General features: G+C 38.8%; 1 protein-coding gene across 15 annotated transcripts in view; it reads left to right on the top strand.

Moving 5' to 3' along the window:
- KIDINS220 (kinase D interacting substrate 220) overlaps window positions 1-20,863 on the top strand; it is a 109,298-nt gene that overhangs the window by 13,058 nt on the left and 75,377 nt on the right. For 8 of the 15 annotated variants that reach the window (XM_073022762.1, XM_073022759.1, XM_073022757.1 and 5 more), the window contains exons 3-7: window positions 5,395-5,493; window positions 6,484-6,582; window positions 11,129-11,227; window positions 11,973-12,074; window positions 18,101-18,199. In XM_073022762.1, coding sequence (XP_072878863.1) covers window positions 5,395-5,493; window positions 6,484-6,582; window positions 11,129-11,227; window positions 11,973-12,074; window positions 18,101-18,199 — 498 coding nt within the window. The remainder of the gene's footprint in view (window positions 1-5,394; window positions 5,494-6,483; window positions 6,583-11,128; window positions 11,228-11,972; window positions 12,075-18,100; window positions 18,200-20,863) is intronic. The other 7 variants (XM_073022763.1, XM_073022761.1, XM_073022758.1 and 4 more) reach the window with 1 other exon arrangement.

Raw genomic sequence — 20,863 nt, 5'->3', positions numbered from 1 at the left:
TTTAACTTGCATAGCAGCTGTGTAAAGATTAATACTGTTATTTATCTTTATTTATGAGTAAATGACTGAATTACTCAGTTTCCTATCCAATGTATTATTTGGTAGAGTTCATATTTGAACTTTGCTCAATTTGACTTTAAACAGATTATAATCTGTTTAAGCTCTATGTTTTTTCTTTGAGTTTTCATAATAAAGTTTATTTAATGATAATGCCTATGTTTTCAATGTTTCTATATTGAACAAAATATATTTTCATTAGTTAACATCATTACCCCCTTCTATGATAATGAATAGTCAAAAATTGTTATACATAGATAAGATACTTATGATTGGAGGTTAATTGTTATAAAATTATTACAGAAGTAGTCATTTTGTTAGCATATGTTAGCGTATTTGGAATAACCATACGATAGTTTGAAAACATTAAATTTACTTCAGAGACACTTGTCTAGGGAATGCTGAGAAAACAGCTTCACTCGGAAGGAAAAGATAGCACATCAGTAAGCGTAAAATTAATCTTATTGCTATAAGGAGTAAAGCACAGTGGCATAGAGCTTAGTTTAGCATCATGCGAGATAAGCATTTAATGGATATTAACATATCCAGTTTAATATTGTATCAATTTAAATTGGAGTTTTAAAGTGATAATTTGAAACCACCTAGGCTTGTCCAGTTATGGCTCAGTGTAAAAGCTGGTTTCTTTTTTTTTTTTTTTTTTTTTTTAGCATTTTGCTTTTACAACTTCTGATAAAATGTAATTTTAATAGAATTACAAAAAGTTGTTTGTATTTTTTCCCCTTTTCTCTCGTTTTATTTTTATGTAACTTCATGTTAATGTGTTTTGGTTATCAGTTTTGAGAAAGATTCTTAAGTATTAGATCAATTAAAATAATGTGGGTAGGCTGTATGCAGTGGCTCACACCTGTAATCCCAGCACTTTGAGAGGCTGAGTCTCTTGAGCCTAGGAGTTTGAGACCAGCCCGGGCACTGTAGTGAGACCCTACTTCTAAAAAAATTAGCTATGTGTGGCACCTTTTAGACCTAGCTACTTGGGAGGCTGAGGTGGGAGGATCGCTTGACCCCAGGAGTTCAAGGCTGCAGTGAGCTATGATTGCACCACTACACTCCAGCCTGGGTGACAGACTGAGACCCTATCTCTAAGAAATATAAAATAAACAAATTTAAAAAGGGGTAAAATTGCCTGATACTGTGTTTATTAGCACATAATTGGCCACAAACAGTGAATTCTAGTTTCTTTTTATTGGTTTATTTATAAACTAGATACATCTTTGGCCTATGAATATTTTCAGTGATGGCAAATCTTTGTCCTTTGTAGAGTAGCGAAACATTTTTATTTTTATTTTATTTTTGAAAGGAACAAACAGTCACTCTCGGCTCTCCTTGGTATAAGGGAATAGTGTTGAGGCTGGTCATTTTTCTCCTGTTGAAGAAAATGAACTGAGACTTTAAGCAATGGAATTTGCTATATGTTTATGAGTAAACTTTATTTTATTTTATTTTTTTGAGACAGGATCTTGCTCTGTTGCCCAGACTGGAGTGTAATGGCATGATCCAGCTCACTGCAGCCTTGACATGCTGGGCTTAAGCAATCCTCCCATCTCAGCCACCCGAGTAGCTAGGACTACAGGTGTGTGCTACCACGCCTGGCTCATTAAAAATTTTTTTTTTTTTTTTTGTAGAGATGAAGTTTCACAATGTTGCCCAGGCTATTCTCCAACTGCTGGGCTCAAGTGATCCTCCTGCCTCAGCCTCCCAAAGTGCTAGGATTACAGGCATGAGAATCACTTGCCTGGTCTGTAAATAGACTTTAAAGGAAATTTCAAAGGAGGATTTCAAAATATTTTAGTTTCACTATAGTTATTGGAAGAAGTAGAAACCCTCCAGAAGGACTGCTTTAAAAAAAAAAAAACAAAAAACCATGGTTATTTAGGTTTCATGCACTTAAATAAGTAGAAATGGGAACCTGGAAATTGGGAAGAGCAAAAAGATGCTTGAATAGTAGCTGTTTTTGCGTTGTAGTCTTCTGGGAAGCTGAGCTAAAGTCCAGTATTTCAGTAGGTGCATAGTGTTCTGTTTTGTTTTTGGTGTGTTTTGGCTTGAGGTCACTATAAGTAGTAGAGCAGGGTTTATGTGGGTTATGTAATCCTGTGTTTTCTGGAAGGAGATAGGCATGGAATTTGCTGGGATGTGTAGGGTCAGGTATGGAAAGGATCTTTATTGATTCATTTTCAAGTAGAAAAATGAAAGTTCTCGTGATATAAGTTACTCTCTCTCTACAACTGTAGTTACTGGACTGGTTAAGCAAGAACTAGGAGAATCCAAAGATAGGCTTTGTTTTCAGGCCGAACTTTTAAAGTAACAATCGTTCTATTTTTGGGGATCCTGTAAAACTTTATGGCAGCCTTTCCTGAAAGTCATTATCTTTTTGGATAGTGTAGATACAAAAGGTGCATCAGTTAAGAATTGCTTTGTACTGCATGGAACAGCTCTCAAAACAGTGATTTAGACAAATTAAGGTTTTGTTTTTCTGTCATTATGACAAGCTAGATGAGCCATTTCAAGGCTAATATGATGGCTTCAGGATATCCTCAAGAACCCAGGCTCCTTCCTTTCTCTCCAGTCCTCACTGTGTACCTATTGCATCACATCCGTCATGTTCAAAAGCTCCAGCACTGTGTCTCAGTTCGGCCAAGAAGAAGGAAAAGGCACAGACCAGCAGAATTAGTCCCTGACAGCTTTCCTGGGAGAGCTAGCCAGGGCACCACTGTGGGATTATTTCCAGCTGCAAGTGAGGCTGAACACTGGGTGTTTTTTTTCCAGCTGAGCTCATTGCCACCCCCAACAAGCCCTGTCTTTCTACATGCTGGGTAGACAACTAGTAGTTTCTGCAAGAAAAGAGAATGACAGTTCAAGTCTTTCATCTGGCATGTTTCTAGGCTATCAAATTTATACCATCTTTCCTACTTGTGTTGTATGTATTTGTGACATTTATATTATGTTATATATTTATAACATTTATATTATTAAAACATTTATATTATGTTTTTCTCTCATTATCTAGAAACACTTATCTATGTGAACATCTGAAATGTAACTGTGACCCAGAGAGTAAACAGAAAACTTCCCTGAGTCTTTGGAATTATAATTTTGAAAACTGTGATGTAAAATTGATGTATCCTCAGGACTGTGGATTTAGAGTCTATTGCTTTAATTTATACATTTTACCAATGACTTCTATACCTGACTTTGTGTCCCAGTAGATTAGAAGGGAGAACAGTTCTATAGAATGTATACCAAAGAACCTAGAGCTGACAGAGGCATGCATGGCAAAGTAATTGATGTTGGTAGTTAGACTCAGAATTATAAATGTAATGTTTCAGGTAATCTGTTTAACAAGTAGCCGTACGTGCATAGCTTTTTAGAATGATGATTATCATAAAAGTTATAATCAGCTTTAATGTTGAGAAGATAAATTGTTTCACCCAGAAAATCTATTTATGTGTAATGCGTCATTCCCTAATGACCATGGTTGGATGACATGTGGCTACCACATATAATTTAGCATCCATCCTTACAGAGGAATGTCTGTATTTAATGTGACCGATATTTGAACTTTAAACCAGTGTTTGTGTTTAAATCCTTACTTGTATTATTCTTATAACAGCATCTGTTGTATTTTGCTAATCATTATAACTGTTTGCTTATTTGGATTTTATGCCTAATAGAATTTTAAATTCTTTGAGACTTTGCTCACTCGTTTACTCAGCAAATATTTGGATACCTGTGTAGCAGTCACTGTCCCTCACACTGGGCATATAGTTTTAAACCCATAAGCAAAACAGACATGTTTCCCGGCCTTTAGGGGAGACAGAAATGATCAGTTGTTAATCACACAAGAAAAATGTGGTTACAAACGAGGATTAGTATAGGAGAAGTAAATTATAGGGGAGCAGTAAGGAGGTGGGAATGAGCAGGAGGGCACGTTGAGGCTGGAGGTGGCACAGACTGGGTCAAGAGCCAGGCACATGCCCTGCTCCACATCACTCAGGGTTTGTGTCAGCATGGGTAAGGATGTTGGTTCTTATCCAAAAGAACTATGGGAAAACATCGAAGGGTTTTAAGCCGAGGAATAATGTCAGGTGGGCATTTAAAAGAATCATAGATATTTCCCCCCATACTAATATGCATGTAGTAAGTAGGTGTTTAAGTGTTTACATAATTAAACTTAATTTTTGGTGTACATTTTTCTCATATGCCTTAGTGTGTCTTAGTACCTTTAGTATCATCACTCTTTAACCTGGTACTTCCTTTTTTGAAAAATTTTAATTTTAATTTTTTTTTGAGACATGTCTTGCTGTGTCACCCAGGCTGGAGTGCAGTGGTACGATCTTGGCTCACTGCAACCTTTGCCTCCCAGGTTCCAGCAATTCTCGTGTCTCAGCCTCCCAGGTAGCTGGGATTACAGATGTGTGCTACCATGTCTGGCTAATTTTTTGTATTTTTAGTAGAGATGGAGTTTCACTATGTTGGTCAGGCTGGTCTTGAACTCCTGGCCTCACGTGATCGGTTCACCTTGGCCTCCCAAAGTGCTGGGATTACAGGCTTGAGCCACTGCGCCCGGCCTAACCTGGTACTTGCCAATCTGTTTCCTGTCATGGCACTTACAGAAAATGATAACTTTTGACTGCACTTGCAGTAGATGAGGCTTACTGGTAGGGGTGACTTGTCCAGGTACCTAACTGCGTGAGCCCTGCCCTTGTCTCCAGGGCTGAGGGAGCATCATCTCTGTACTCCTGTGACTCATTCTTAACCCGAAGGCTGGGACACTGATTTCACTAGTAGGAGCTTTATTTAGTTTAGTGAACTAAGTTTCTAAGAGAAGGCTTTAAAAAAACTACATATGTGTATTATACATAGCACCTGGTTGTTTTTATTCATTATTTTACTTCTCTTCTTATGGTCCTATTTCAGACAAAACATCTATATGTAATTAAAAACACATTCTAGATCGTATTCTACCTGTATTGTTAGAGAATTTGGCTACCATAAGTATTCTGAAATTTTATGTATATTTCAGTAATTGCATTCCAAATCCTAGTGTTATTCATATTTACTTGCTTTAAATGAATTTGCAGGGCCAAAAACAGATTGTTAATACTGTGGGAAGAAAAATTATGTTTTATTTTTTCTTTGACTTTTAAATTACTACTAAACTGCAACTTAAAGTTCAAAGCTATTTCTGAATTAAATATAGTAAACACAACTAACCAATGCTTAACATACATTCATGAAAATGTTTGGTATATTTAACTGTGGTGTTTTAGTAAAAGTAGCATATCTTGATAAGTTCCCTGTGTCCTTTATATTTTCTAGTGTGGCCAGACTCCACTGATGATAGCTGCTGAACAAGGCAATCTGGAAATAGTGAAGGAATTAATTAAGAATGGAGCTAACTGCAATCTGGAAGATTTGGTATATATTAATTTACTCATCATTTGCTCACTCTTTTCTTTGCTGTGTTTTTTGTTTTTCAGAGGTGATTCAAAAGTAATAATTAAAACTTTTACATATATTTCAACTTTGCCTAGTGGGCTGTATCAGTGTTTTTTTTAAAGGAGTAATACAGGAGAGAAATTTTTACTTTCAATGAAGGATCTCAGCTCTTTGGTTTTTGTATATGGATGAGACTGGCTGAATAGAGAGCATGTGTACATACAGTTAAATGTCCGCCCAGAAGATATCCACATATGAGTCATGTTAAATAACTCCCTATAATGGTAACTTATTATAAATATCATTACATATGATAATGGCCAGGAATGTATGGTCCCTTCTGATACCACCTCTGAGGGGTAAATCGACATTCCACACGGTTACATTTCCTCTGATTCTCCCTGTATTTTTGGAATTGCTTTTGAGGGTCACACGGCCACATCTGTTTTGTTTCTTAATTGAATGATTACAGTTAGGAATAAAAGTTAACATAGGATGCTTATATCCTTTATTTAAAAAATAAAGGAGAATAGTTCTTTTCTTTATCACATTGTATCTAAACATTTGAGATCTCTGTAGTCTAGTAGCCTGTTAATGTGCTTTTAAATCTGATTTCAGTCTCTTTAATTTGAATTTAAATTATAGTCATGGTGGCTAGCCATGAGGATTAGCTTTGAGGTTTTGATGATCATCTTTTCTCATTTTTAAAAAGCACAGTATATGATTAGAAGCCCAGTGAGAAGACTGAACAAGCGGTTATAAAACCATGTTTACCCCATTCTTAGTGATGCAAGTGGACAAATGGATTCTTAAGAGAGCTTCAGTGTGACTGTAGAGTAGTTTAGTTAGCATGGGTCACATCATGTCAACTTGGTATGATCATTTGGTATGTAAGGTGAAATTTAGTTTTCCTTACTTTGAAGTGTTATTTTTGGTTTGAAATGATAACTTTTAAAATATGTGTTCAAGGATAATTGGACAGCACTTATATCCGCATCGAAAGAAGGGCATGTACACATCGTAGAGGAACTGCTGAAATGTGGGGTTAACCTGGAGCACCGTGATATGGTATGGACATTTTTATATGTTCTTCAGTAGCTGAAATCTTGTTTATAATCATAGATATGTGTGAAATCTTGTATTTTTATGTGTGAAATGATATTATTATAATGTTTTTAGAATTTGGGGTTGGACATTGAAATGACCCTCAAGAATGTTTTAAAACCCAGGTGTTATACTATACCTCATAGTACATTCTTAGTCATTTTTCGTTTATTTCAGAGTTTAAAATTCTGACATATTGTTACAAATAACTCATTACTCTTTAATATATCAACGTTTTGGATCTTCTGAGACAGTTGTTTCCTTTAGGTAGGACTTTAGGAGGGACAGCATTTGGTTTTAAAACTATTACCAGGTATTCAAAGTTACACTTTTCAGAATAATATTTTTAGATTTATTTTTAAAATGTGATTATTTTCAGACATGCTATCTGTGCATGACAGAAGTTTAACAAGATGTGATCCTTAATTATTACTTAGCTCTTACTTGAGCTTGGCATCTGGTTAAAGCATAAGGTGAAGAGAGAGGTCATTTCTGGCTAATTCTGTAAAATGTTCAGCCCTTTTAAAAGTTGATTTAAACAGTAGAAGAAAGGAAGAAAATGATCTGCTGTGATATATAAAATATTTATTACTTAGCTGATGATGGTTTTTGAAGTACAGATGGTCTGAGTTTTTAAGAAGCCTTAGCATTTCACCATTTTGCACTTAATAACACATTAAAATTTCACAGTAGTTCAACCTGTATAATCTTATATTTGTTCTCAAAACTAAGTGCTATGGGTGGTATCCTTATTTTTATAGGAAGATACAGGGAACCGCTGGTATCTTATGTATTTCCAAAAAGAATTTAAGTACGTTGCAGTGAAAGTTTAGGGAGAGAAGATAATGATGTCAGTAACTGAGGCAAAGATGGATATGACATCTGAGAGTGAAGTGTGGTTCTTGCCTTGTTGGTACGAAAGGTAGAAGGGAAATGCAGGGAGTTATCGAGTTCTCAATACTTTATTAAAGGTACCTTACCAGATTATCAGATGGGTTAATGACACAGCAGCTGTAAAGCGCCTAAAGACACCAGGTGTGGAATAGGTACCATACCAATAGGTACTATACCAGTAGGTAGCTATTCCATGCCTGGCCTCGTTAGGTGCTTTATAGCTGCTGTGTCATTTAACTGACTTCTTAGAACAATCCTATGGACTAAGGGTAGATTTTATTCTCAATGTATAATTGAGGAAATTGAGACTGGAAGAGGTGAATCTTTATCCTAGGTCACGCAGCTAGTAAGCACTTAGGCTGGGTTTTGAATCAGGTCTCCCTGCTCCAAAGGCTTTCTCCTCTATCATTGTTTTACATATATCAGCAAGGGAATTAGGAACAATAAAATATACATTATGAATGTGTAAAAGTGCCTTAAGATTTGTAAAAACTGATTTCTTAAGCTTTTTTGGTTCTCCCTATTTCTTCAAAGTGATGACCAGGAAACCTTTAACATTTAAAGGGTCTTTATTTTGGCTTTAAAACACTGAAAATTAGGGAAACTGAGGACCTTGTCTCTCTTAGTAACCAGTATTGTGGGACCTTAACCTCAAAGGATTGGGTGGGTGGGCAGTAGTAACTACCAAGTTGAGGGAAGACAGAGTCCCTGGGACTTGTTTAAGGAAAGGAGAGTGACCACTGAGGTCCTGTGGGGCTCAGGAAGGATTCCAGGATTAATATCAGAAGTCTAGTGGGGACTCTTCCTGTGAGGACCTTTACTGGCACCATAGTAAAGAAAGAGTTCATGAAATATAAAGCTATACTATAGTTAATTCATCTCAATCTTTTGCCAATTTAGCTTCATTTTCTTGAGATTAAAATTTTATCTCGTAGTTTCTTACGTAGGGGGCCAGAGGGACATTATTCTTTTTTTTTTTTTTTTTTTTTTTCCCTGAGACGGAGTCTCGCTCTTTGCCCAGTCTGGAGCACAGTGGCACAATCTTGGCTCACTGCAACCACTGCCTCCCAGGTTCAAGCAATTCTTCTGCCTCAGCCTCCTAAGGAGCTGGGATTACAGGTATGTGCCACCACGCCTGGCTCACTTTTTGTGTTTTTAGTAGAGACAGGATTTCACCATGTTGGCCAGGCTGTTGTTAAACTCCTGACCTCAAGTGATCCTCCTGCCTAGGCCTCATTTTTTTTTTTTTTTTTTTTTTGAGACAGGGTCTCTGTCACCCAGGCTGGAGTGCAATGGCGCGATCTCGGCTCACTACAACCTCCGTCCCCCAGGCTTGAGTGGTCCTCCCACCTCAGCCCTCCTTGTAGCTGGAACTACAGATGCACACCACCATGGCTGGCTAATTTTTGTATTTTTTGTAGAGTCAGCGTTTTGCCATGTTGCCCAGGCTAGTCTTGAACTCCTGAGCTCAAGTGATCTGCCTGTCTCAGCCTCCCAAAGTGCTGGCATTACAGGCGTGAGCCACCATGCCCAGCTGGGACATTATTCAAATTGAAGTGAGGGCATGATGATAAAAAGTTCTGGGCAAGGCTGGGTGCGGTGGATCATGCCTGTAATCCCAGCACTTTGGGAGGCGGAGGTGGGCAGGTCCCACGGTCAGGAGATCTAGACCATCCTGGCTAACATGGTGAAACCCTGTCTGTACTAAAAATACCAAAAAATTAGCTGGGCGTGGTGGCTGCCTGTAGTCCCAGCTACTCGGGAGGCTGAGGCAGGAGAATGGCGTGAACCCGGGAGGCAGAGCTTGCAGTGAGCTGAGATTGCACCACTGCCCTCCAGCCTGGGCGACAAGTGAGACTCTGTCTCAAAAAAAAAAAAAAAAAAAAAAGTTCTGGGCAAGTATTTTACAAGTTAAAATATAGATGTAAGACTTTACTTGACCAAATGCCCAGCTCTGTAATTTGACCTAAATACGTTGTGTCTTTCACGGCCTTGACACTTTAGAAGAGTACTCATCAGTAATTTTAGGATGTTCCTCAGTTTGGATTTGTAGATGTTTCTCGTGTTCACATGCAGATGTGCTTTAGAGGGAAGGATGTCCCAGAGGCGATGTGCTTTTCTTGGTGTACCTCCTGGGGGAAGGTGATTTCAGTTGGTGTCACTGGTGATGTCAGCCTTCATCTCTTGATTAGGGTAGTGTCTGTTACTGTAAGGGTACTATTTTTCCGTTTGTAATTACTTAATATTTGGGGGAAGATACTTTGAGACTAAACAAAATACCTTTCTTCTGACTAAACTTTCACCTATTTGATTTAGCATTCATCAGTGAATCTTACCTGCAACAGTTACTACCATAACTGTGGTGGTGTAATGATGATTTTCTGCTGCCCTCATATGTTCTGCATTAATTAATTAGAATTCTTCTGTAAGGAAGAGTGCCTGCTTCCCTTCCCCACACCCTACTCTGTCTGTCCTCTGTCTGTCCATCCATCCATCCATTCATCCATTCATCTATATATCTATCTATATCTTTCTATTTCAGTATGGACTTATAAATATTTATTCCTTGGGTTATAGTCCAGTACTAATATTACTGCTCAAGTTATTCCAACTTTATCCATTAGAAGCTCTTTCAGGCTGGCTCTGTGCCCTTTTAAGATGCTCCATACTTAAAAAAAAATTCCTTAGTAAGATTTGATTACATTGGTCTTTTTTTATTGAATTGTATCATAGTTAAGGAGAAAATTGCTCCTGTAGCTTAGTAAGTAGAACATCATCAAGTGTGGTGTTAATTCATACCCGATGACCTTGCCTACATCTGGAAATCCTGATCATGGATGAGATGCCTTAGCATCCTCTCTCTTTTAGCAAGAGGTACTATAATAATCTGGGGTTTAAAGGATGTGTTTAAATGTAGGAGTTGAATATGATTGTTAGAATCTCTCTCTGGATAAAGTTTAAATTCATATAAAGAAGTGAATATCTAGGAACATAGAAAGTTTTCTGAAGAAAAACATTTTTTTTTCCTGAGATGGAGTCTCGCACTGTCGCCTGGGCTGGAGTGCAGTGGCACAATCTCGGCTTACTGCAACCTCCGCCTCCCAGGTTCAAGTGGGTCTTCTGCCTCAGCCTCCCAAGTAGCTGGGACTACAGGTGCACGCCATCTTGCCCGGCTAATTTTTGTATTCTTTTAGTAGAGATGGAGTTTCACCATATTGGCCAGGCTGGTCTCAAACTTCTGAGCTCATGATCCGCCTGCCTTGGCCTCCCAAAGTGCTGGGATTACAGGCATGAGCCACCACGCCCAGCCTGAAGAAATATTTTTAGACAGCCAAAATAAATCTTAGAAATTTGGAAGAGTTCATAACGAATGTTCTCTAATTCAGGTTTCGTTATAGAGTATAAACTTTAGACTAACCATATGTGGATGCAAGAGATTTGACTTACTTCATGTACTATTGTATTTGGGGAGCCTGGGAATTTAAACCTATATAATACTACCATCATGAAACAATGGTTTATAAAGATATTTACTAAAGAAATTTCATTAGTGACATTTTTTATACTCAGAGATGATCTAACGTTTGATTCCCTTACCCCTACTTTTTTTCTTTAGGGAGGATGGACAGCTCTCATGTGGGCATGTTACAAAGGCCGTACTGATGTAGTAGATTTGCTTCTTTCTCATGGTGCCAATCCAAGTGTCACTGGTCTGGTAAGCATTAACAAACAAAGTTGTTTGTATTATAAGTGGTAAGTTTTCTTAGGAAATACTTAAGGTTGATTATACTTGGCTTCATTGTGGGTAGAAATATTCTTTATCTTATTAAACATAATGTAGAATATGATTTCAAAACACACAGTAATGAGAATTTTTATCTAAAGCTACGTTTATTTTTCAATTGTCAGCAAAAAGGCAGCTCTTAGAGCTTAAATGTTAATTATAACTATATAACATTGCAAAAGGAAATTTTGAAATCTTTAGTCATCTTCCTGTTTTCTGTGTGAATCCTTAATCTGAACTTATTTAAAGAAAAGAGACATTTACCAAATAATCATGCTGTTTTTCTATACATTCTGTTATATATATTTACATTCCTCTTATTTCGCTTTCTTCTTAATAGTGTTGCCTTTTGACCAGATAACCACATTTTAAGGTGTTGAATTTACAAAAATAAATGTGTTCATAATATATGTTTATTTAAGATTTGTTATATCTTAGTTGCCAATTATGTATTACGAGTATTTCATCTGTTTTTAAAATGGAGAATGGTTTGTAATCTGATTAAAAGAACATTGCTTTGTGTTACTTCCTTTGATATTTACTTTACTTAGCAAATGTGTGTTGTAAATATCTACCTAAAAGATTTTATTTTTCCTTCCCTCCCTCCCTCCTTGCTTGCTTTCTTTCCTTCCTTCCTGCTTATCTACCTACCTACCTACCTACCAATCTATCCTAGCAGTACAGTGTTTACCCCATCATTTGGGCAGCAGGGAGAGGACATGCAGATATAGTGCATCTTTTACTGCAAAATGGTGCTAAAGTCAACTGCTCTGATAAGGTAGGTCAGCAGCATCATTCCAGGTTCCAGTCCATGTTGTGTCCACTCAGTGTCTAAGTTATAAACATTTTTATATGATTTCATGAGGCTTCTCTAATGTAGTTTATATTTTTGTATATTAATGTATTTTATATAGATATAGATCTCATAGATGGATTCCCTGGGTGTATTATGTAGTAAGTATCCTTCTGATGTTTTCTTACGTCACATTCATCATTCCCAAGAAAACTGACTGGGATGATAGAGTCCCTGTCTTCATTGTTTGAAGTTTTCGATTGTAACTCTTCTTCCTACCTTCAGTCCTATCTGCTTTCTCTGTATTGTTGTGTGAGAGATCTTTCTAAAATTGAAGTTTGGTTATCTTTCTCTTGGGCTTAAATTCCTGAAGACCGTCTCTGGTATGGTGGGTGAAGATGGGCCTTGCCTTCCTTTTTCCCCTTCTCTTGCTGCTTGTCCCCCACGCTTCCTCACATGCCAGCCACCAAATGACCCATGGTCCAGGGCTCCTTTGCAGTGTGCTCGCCTCTTCCTCCTCAGCTTCTCTTCATCTCTGAGGCTCTGCCTATTTGCCATCACCTCCAGAAAGCATTCCAGAATGATGTGCTATTTTTTTTTTTTTAATACTTAACACTTACCTCAATTATTGCATAAATACTTACCTAATTATCTTTTTTTCTTCTTTACTTTTGGAAAGCTTCATTGGCTTTCACTGTTTGGGGATAAAACCCAGGCTTTTCAGTTTGGCTTCAGCCTGTCTCTGAGGCTCACTTCTTGTCATTTCTTTACATATATGCTGTGTTTTAGATACAACAGATTGTCTAACGTTCTGTGAACGTTGTTTCTGTGTTTATTCTGTTCCCTCTGCTAGGCATGCTATTACTTCCTCTGCCTGATGAACTCCTGTTTATTTCTCAAGGCTTATTTGAGGTGTTAGCTTCTTTGTTAAGTCTTCTTACCCTGGGTGCCCCTTCCTGGGTACTCTGCACATTTCCATTAGGGCACATAACCTATTGCCTTGTAATGATTGATTTCCACTTCCTTCTTACCACTAGAGTGTACGTTTCATGTAGATAAGGACTGCTTTTTTTTTTTTTTTTCCCATTTTGTACCTCCATTATTTCCATTAGTGGTCTTAGTATTTGGCACATTGTGGGGATAACTGTAATCTTTTCACATTTATTGTAGCTAAATATAGGGAAATAGCTATTACTTTAAGATTTTTGTCGTTAAAATAGATTCTGCATATACATTTCTTTAAGTACAACAGTATTGTTTAACCTTATGGGGCTGCTGGAAATCATTCGTCTCTTGATCTGGGCAGTAGTTATGCCAGTGTATACATATGTAAAAAATCATCAAGTCCACAGTGAAAACTAGTATATTTTTTGCACTTTGTACATGTTATGCCTCACTTAAAAATATTACACAAAATAATAGCTTAATGAGGAGCATAGGGAGGCTGGTGTAAATATTTATATTATAATATGGCATTTAAGAATATTGCATTTGTACTGTTGGCTAATTCAGATTGACTGAGGTTTGACGTGTGTCTAAAATGGATACAGTTTTGTCTGTTGATGGATTTTTTTTTTTTTTATATGGAGTCTTGCTCTGTCACCCAGGCTGGAGTGCAGTGGTACGATCTCGGCTCACTGCAACCTCTGTCTCCTGGGTTCAAGTGATTCTCCTGTGTCAACCTCCTGAGTAGCTGGGATTACAGGTGCGCGCCACCACACCTGTCTAATTTTTGTATTTTTAGTAGAGACGGAGTCTCACCATGTTGGCCAGGACTCCTGAGCTCAGGTGATTCACCTGCCTCGGCCTCTCAAAGTGCTGGGATTACAGGCGTGAGCCACCACGCCCAGCCTGTGATGTAATTTAATTATAATAGAGAAGCCTTTATTTTCTCCTTGCCTATAATAAAATGCTTATATATAGCTTGGCTTTCAAGGCCCTCAAGGGTCAGGTAATAATGCTACCTAATCTGTCACTCATTAGCATTTTGAGAAAATGTTTAGTATCCACTATGCAGTGCCCTGTACCTGCACTTAGCACAGAAGATACAAAAACAAAGAAGAAATGATCTCTGTTTAGAGAAGTAGGGAGATAAGTGGGCCATGTAAAATGCAAAGGCCCAGGGTCAGGTGACTTAGGAGTGTAGAGGTGGAAGAATTCACTGATGGTGCAGCAGTCAGTCAAGATTTGGTAAAAGAATGCGACTTCCTCTAGACCTTGAAGAAAGGGTAGAGTTTACATCCGTGAGAGAGGAGGAGCAGAGCCGAACTGGGCACAGGGAAAAGAGAGCACAAGGTACCAGGGAACGGCTTCAGGTAGCCTGTTGAGCTAGTGTTGAGTGCACCCTCAGTGGTGAGGAGAGGGGTGGGAGGAGGAAGCTGGGCTGCAGGCGAAGCCACCTTTGGGTGAGCCTTGGATACTTGGCTGAGGAGCTTGGACACCTGGCCTGTAGACACTCAGAATCACTGGGGATTTTAAGTAGTAGGTGGTTGCAAAGTGATGTTTTGAAAACATTAACGTTTAATAGCCCACAGTGGGATGGATTGGAGGTTGAGAGCATTTTTATTTCTGACGGAAGTAGGGAGGCTTCTATGGGAAGGAATTCTTAGAGAAAGGAAGGAAGTCTGTTTAGACGTGTTGACCTTGAAGTGCTGGGAACTTGTAGTTGAAGGCGTCCTGCTAGGTAGTGGACATAGAGATTTGGGTTGCTGGTGCTGAAGGGCTTGCCTAGAGGTGATTCTCGAAATGACGTGAGTGCGGATTTGGCAGCTGAGATCAGTAGTAACAGAATATGGTGAGCAAAGGGCTGATTATTAGGAATAATGATAATAATTATTTTCTTAATTATAATACCTAGTTATTTATATAATTATTATTAATCTCCAGAGCTGGGGGAACTTGGCTGGTATAGTGTCAAACGTGGTGAATGAATCAAAAATTCAAGTTGGAAGGGACAGTCAGTATAGTTCAAAATACTGCAGAGCTTTCAGGAAGAAAAGAAAGAACTTAGTAAAAGATACATAGGTGGCTGAGTGTGGTGGCTCATGTTTGTAATCCCAGCACTTTGGGAGGCTGGGGCAGGTGGATCACCTGAGGTCAAGAGTTCAAAACCACCCTTGCCAACATGGTAAAATCCTATCTCTACTAAAAATACAAAAATTAGCTGGGCATGATGGTGGGTGCCTGTAATCCCAGCTACTTGGGAGACTAAAGCAGGTGAATCACTTGAGCCCAGGAGGTATGGAGATTGCAGTGAGCTGAGATCGTGCCACTGCACTCCAATCTGGGCAGCAGAGTGAGATTCCCTCTCAAAGAAAAAACAAACAAAAAAAACAAACCAAAAAAAGATACATAGATCTGGAGTTTAGGTGACTATTTAGGTGACCTCTGCAATGGTGGTTTTGTAATGTTTGTAGCAGAAACTAGTTTTTTAGGGGAGTTTGGTAAGGGGTTATAAATTATCTTGAAAAGCTTAAAAGAAAGGACAGTGATTATCTTCAGAGGGTAGCCTGTTGGAAAAATCTGTTAGGATAGGAGAGACCCACATTGGAAGGACCTCAATCAGAGACCAATAGGAAGAGGGAATAAGAAGAAAAGACTGATGATGTGGCAGGAGATTATTGAGTAAGGGCCTGGGTGAAAGAGGACCATAGGATCAAGAATATACATAAAGGGATTAGATTGAGAAGGGGTAGAGAGCAGAATTTGAGAAAGAGAGGAGAGACTTATTGAGATAGTTCAGAGTGTGGCTGCAGAGCTGTTTTGAAGCAGACAGGATGCAAGGTGAGGGAAGGTCTTGCTGGATGTTAGGAATTCTTTGTAATGTTGAGAGTGGGACTGTCTCCCAAATGGGAGTGGGTGAGGACTAGCTGGCTCATGTGATGAGGCAGGGAAAGGAGCAGAAATCATAGCATATAATCGTGGATAGTTCAGTTCCATAAGAAGGGCAGAAATCCAATGCAATAGGTATTCAAAGGATGAGAGCTCAGTTACAATTAGTATATTTTTAAAAGGCTTTATGAAGGGTGATTTTCTATGTGTATTATGTTTGAAGATGTCTAAGATATTGATATTGTAAAGTTGGGAAAGGCATTTTACCCAGAGTAAGTATTATCCACAAAGAAGGAGGCTAGAAAAGAGAATTTAGTTCTTTTTAGTGGAGAAAACCACAGATGCAGGAGTGAAGTTGGGAATCTCCTCCTGGATTTCTTTTCTTTTTTTTTTTTTTTTCTTTTTGAGACAGAGTCTCACTCTGTCGCCCAGGCTGGACTGCGGTGGCGTGATCACGACTCATTGCAACCTCCACCTCTCAGGTTTAAGTGATCCTCCTGCATCAGCCTCCCCAGTAGCTGGGACTACAGGCATATACCACCATGCCTGACTAATTTTTTTGTATTTTTAGTCTAGATGGGATTTCTCCATGTTGGCCAGGCTGCTCTTGAACTCCTGACCTCAGGTAATCCACCTGGCTTAGCCTCCCAAAGTGCTGGGATTACAGGCGTGAGTCATAGTGCCGGCTCATCCTGTATTTCTTATTCGTTCTCCCTAAGCCTGCTTTGAGGCAGTGACGGTGGCAGCTGCTTCCCCTCCATTCTCTTCCTTGCTTTGTGAGGCTCTGGCTCCAATGTGCTGTTTTGGCAGCCTTTTGATTCTGGCTGTCATGGAGTCTTCATCCATCTGGGAAGCCTGTCCAGGGGTCCAGCCCTCAACAGTGTGGTTGCTGTGGTGTCTGACATGATTTATAGGGCAACTCTGCTCCATACAGTAGCCACTAGCACAGGACTACTTAGACTTACATTAATTAAAATGAAATGGAAAACAAAACAAAACAAAACAAAAAACTCAGTTCACAGTCACAGTAGCCACATAGCATTCAAGTGCTTCATAGTCATTATTTGACGAGTGACTACTGTATCTCACAGCACAGAATTGTAGAGTATTTCCATCAACACAGAAAGTTCTACTGGACAGGGCTGTCGCAGAGAGTAGATTAAATTAAATTAAATTAAATTAAATTAAATGTTAATTTCCACCTGTGGGCTGCATGTACTGAAAGGTCACTGTGGGCATTCATGTGTCTGCCGATCGCTAGCCTCCCCAAAGGCAGGCAGTGCCTTAATGCATGATTTATATTCCTGGATGCCTTTTGAATCATGTTTCAGGGAAAGGTGCTTTTGAGTGCAGTTTCAAGGGCTCATGGGTCTTGTCCCATCTCGTGATAACTTTGTGACTTTAGCCTATGAATTAAGCTCTTAGGGCCTCAATGTCGTCATCTGTGAAAATGTGATACTGTGAATTGTTCTAATGATAAGGATCACACACGCAGACCTATGTAAAGTGGTTAGGCTGCTTTAGTTTGTTTGGCACTTGGTTACTATTCCCGCTCACAGTCAGACTGCTGGACTTTAAATTCTGTTTCACAAGATATGGGAAGCAATGAAATCTTGTTGAAAATTTGGGGCTGTGTTACCTTGTGATGGAAACATTGTCACTCATTATAAAAGTTAAATAAAAGCCTGGCTCAGTGGCTCATGTCTTTAATCCCAGCACTTGGGGAGGCTGAGGCAGGCAGATCAACTGAGGTCAGGAGTTCAAGACCAGCCTGACCAACATGGCAGAACCGGTCTCTACTGAAAATACAAAAAAATGAGCCCGTTGTGGTGGTGCATACCTGTAATTCCAGCTACTCAGGAGGCTGAGGCATGAGAATTGCTTGAGCCGGGAGGCAGAGATTGCAGTACTGCATTCCAGCCTGGGCGATAGAGTGAGACTCTGTCTCAAGAAAAGTTTGAATAAGATTGGTTAAAAGACATTTCATGGACTGGTTAATCATCTACTCAGGAGAAATAAAATGGGAAAAATAGGATTTATCTAAGATTAAAATTACGATAAATGTATACAGTTTTCTAAGAATCATAAAAAGTAAGATTTTTATTAAAATTCATGTTAAGAGCTAGTTTCTTTGAGTATACTTTTTATAATAATTTTAAATTTATTGTTTGTTTTAATAGTATGGAACCACCCCTTTAGTTTGGGCTGCACGAAAGGGTCATTTGGAATGTGTGAAACATTTACTGGCCATGGGAGCTGATGTGGATCAAGAAGGAGCTGTAAGTATCTTATATTTTAATGCTTGGCAATAGAAACATGCTTTTTATTTTAAGAGAGAGAATTTATGTCTTTAGTATATGCCTAGAGAAATTTCCCTCTAGTTCTAAAATGATAGTAACAGGAAAACAAGCATTTTCTGTTACCCTAAGTATGTTATATTATAAACATATATGCTATAAATAGATGCTTTTAAGGATGTGTTGCTAATGCACACACAATTGGGGAGGCTAAAAGTATAAAGAACAGCTTTCAGTAATCCTAGTGTGATATATATAGAGTTATGTGTTGCTTAATGACAGGGGTACATTCTGAGAAATGTGTCATTCAGTCATTCCGCCATTGTGGGAGCATCACCGAGTGCACTTACACATCTGGCTGGTATAGCCTACTCCGTACCTAGGCTCTGTGGTTTGGCCTGTTGCTTCTAGGCTGCAGCCTGTGCAGTGTGTTACTGTACTGAGTACTGTAGGTAGTTGTGAGACAATGGTTGTTTCTTTATCTAAACATACCTAAACACAGAAAAAGTACAATGAAAGTCCAGTATCATAATCTTACGGAACTTCTGTCATATATGCCGTCTGTCATTGATCAAAATGTGCTGTGCATGACTATTTTGGTGTTTGTCCATGGTTCCTGGCTGACTGCTCCTATAACCTGTGTAATATCATAAGTGACTACAGCAGTAAGAGTGTCTTTGGTTATATTTGGCCTTTTGTCCTTGGTTCTTGAAACAGCTTTGGTTCAGTTCTAGAGTGATAAAGATGAAATACAGTCTTTTGTTACTTATCACAAGCCCCTTTTAACCACACTTGAGCTTATGTTAATGAGATTATTTTTGGAAAGTTTCTAGATAACCCCACTGGTTGAGGTGCTGGTTGCCAGGTACACCAACCATGTGCTTAGAGGGTTGGAACTCACAGCCCTAACCCAACACCTCTGGGGAGGGGAGAGGAGCTGAAGATTGCATTGATCATCATTGACCAATGATTTAATAAATCATGCCTTCATAATGAAGCCTACATAAAAGCCCAAAAGGACTGAGTTCAGGGGGCTTCCAGGAAGATGACCAAGAACACATCCCTGTACTGGGAGGGTGGCATACCGCAACTTCATGGGGACAGAAGCTCCTGTACTCAGGACCCTTTCAGACCTCATCCTATGTATGTCTTCATCTGCCTGCTCATTTCTATCCTTTAAAATATCCCTTTTGGAAACTGGTAAATATTGCTTCCCTGAACTGTGTGAACTGCTCTAGCAAATTAATCAAACCCAAGGAGGGGATTGTGGGAGTTTTGATTTATAGCCAGTCAGTCAAACAACCTGAGCTTTCATTGGCATGGGAAGCGGGGGCAGTCTTGGGCACCGAGCACTTGCCTGTGGGGTCTGATGCTATCTCCAGGTAGGTAGTGTCAGAATTGAGTTGGAGAATACCCAGCTGATGTCCGCTGCAGAGCTGATTGCTTGCTTGATGGGTGGGGAAAAACCCCACACATCTGGTCATAGAAGTATTTAGTGTTGTAAGAATTTATGTGAATGGAGTTTGTTTTTTCCTGTACATAGTACAAATTGTTTAATAAGCTATTCAAATCAAATGGTTTTTAATATTGTGGAAAAACATTGTGCTGCATTAAAATATTTTTTCTTAAAAAATTTAAAATAATATTGTAATTTTGGGGATATTTTTAGCTGTGCCTTATTTTCCCTCTTCAATGAACAGATTTTAAAAAATCAGAAATCAGCTGATAGAACCCAGAAAGCTTAAAAACTGGTTAGATACGTCTTACTGATTAGCGGTTTTTAATTCCTCGTTCCCCAGCCTGTGCCAGTTGTGTTGGGGAGATGAAGAAGCCTAATATCACTTTTCCCTTGAGCCTATAAGAATATGGTTAAAGAAAGCAATATTTATGCAAAAGAACAGTTAAAATAATGCAGACAGCTATTTATAGAATTAGTATATTACGTGAGTGGATCATAAAGGATTCTGAGAGGAGATAGTACCGGATCTTGGGTCGTAGTGAAACAAGAGTAAACTCTTTCTGTCATACTTTGTGGCACACTGTCAACCCGTTCCTCCTGTTTGCATACTGGTAGGAGCTGACTCATGGCCAGCCTTCAAGGTGTAGACCCTGTTTTCGTGCTGGTGGAGGCAGCATGGTCCATAGGCAGCTGCAGATGCCGTACCTTCCATCTGCCTCCTGTGGACAGTTGGTCAAGTGAACAAGTATCTTGTTTCTATGATGATTGATGGCTCAAGAATTTGAAAGGCTGTGTTATTTTAATATGTGGGAGAATGACAGCTTAATTTTGGGGGCTGACCTAAAATATTTCTATAAGGAAATTGTATAACAGCTTGAAGTAGATGAGCATCTCGAGAAGCAATTTTAATACTACTTCTGGTAGTGAGTCACATTCTTCTCTTAGTTGATTTATTGTTTGTTTATTTAGAGACAGAGTCTCATATGTTGCCTAGGCTGGTCTTGAACTCCTGGCCTCAAGCGGTTCTCCTGCCTTGGCCTCCTAAAGCTTTGAGATTATAGGTGTGGGCCATCATACCTGGCCTGATTTATTGTTATAAAATAGATGTACAGGTTTTAAAATAATTACTTAAAATAAGACAGGTTTTGAAAATGTAGTTTCTAGATCACTATGAAAGTCAAAGAGTA

Source organism: Chlorocebus sabaeus, chromosome 14 (genome assembly GCF_047675955.1).
Source record: "Chlorocebus sabaeus isolate Y175 chromosome 14, mChlSab1.0.hap1, whole genome shotgun sequence".
NCBI classification, from domain to species: Eukaryota; Metazoa; Chordata; class Mammalia; order Primates; family Cercopithecidae; genus Chlorocebus; species Chlorocebus sabaeus.
Note: the sequence above shows the minus strand (reverse complement) of the source record. Positions and strands in the feature narration are given on the sequence as shown.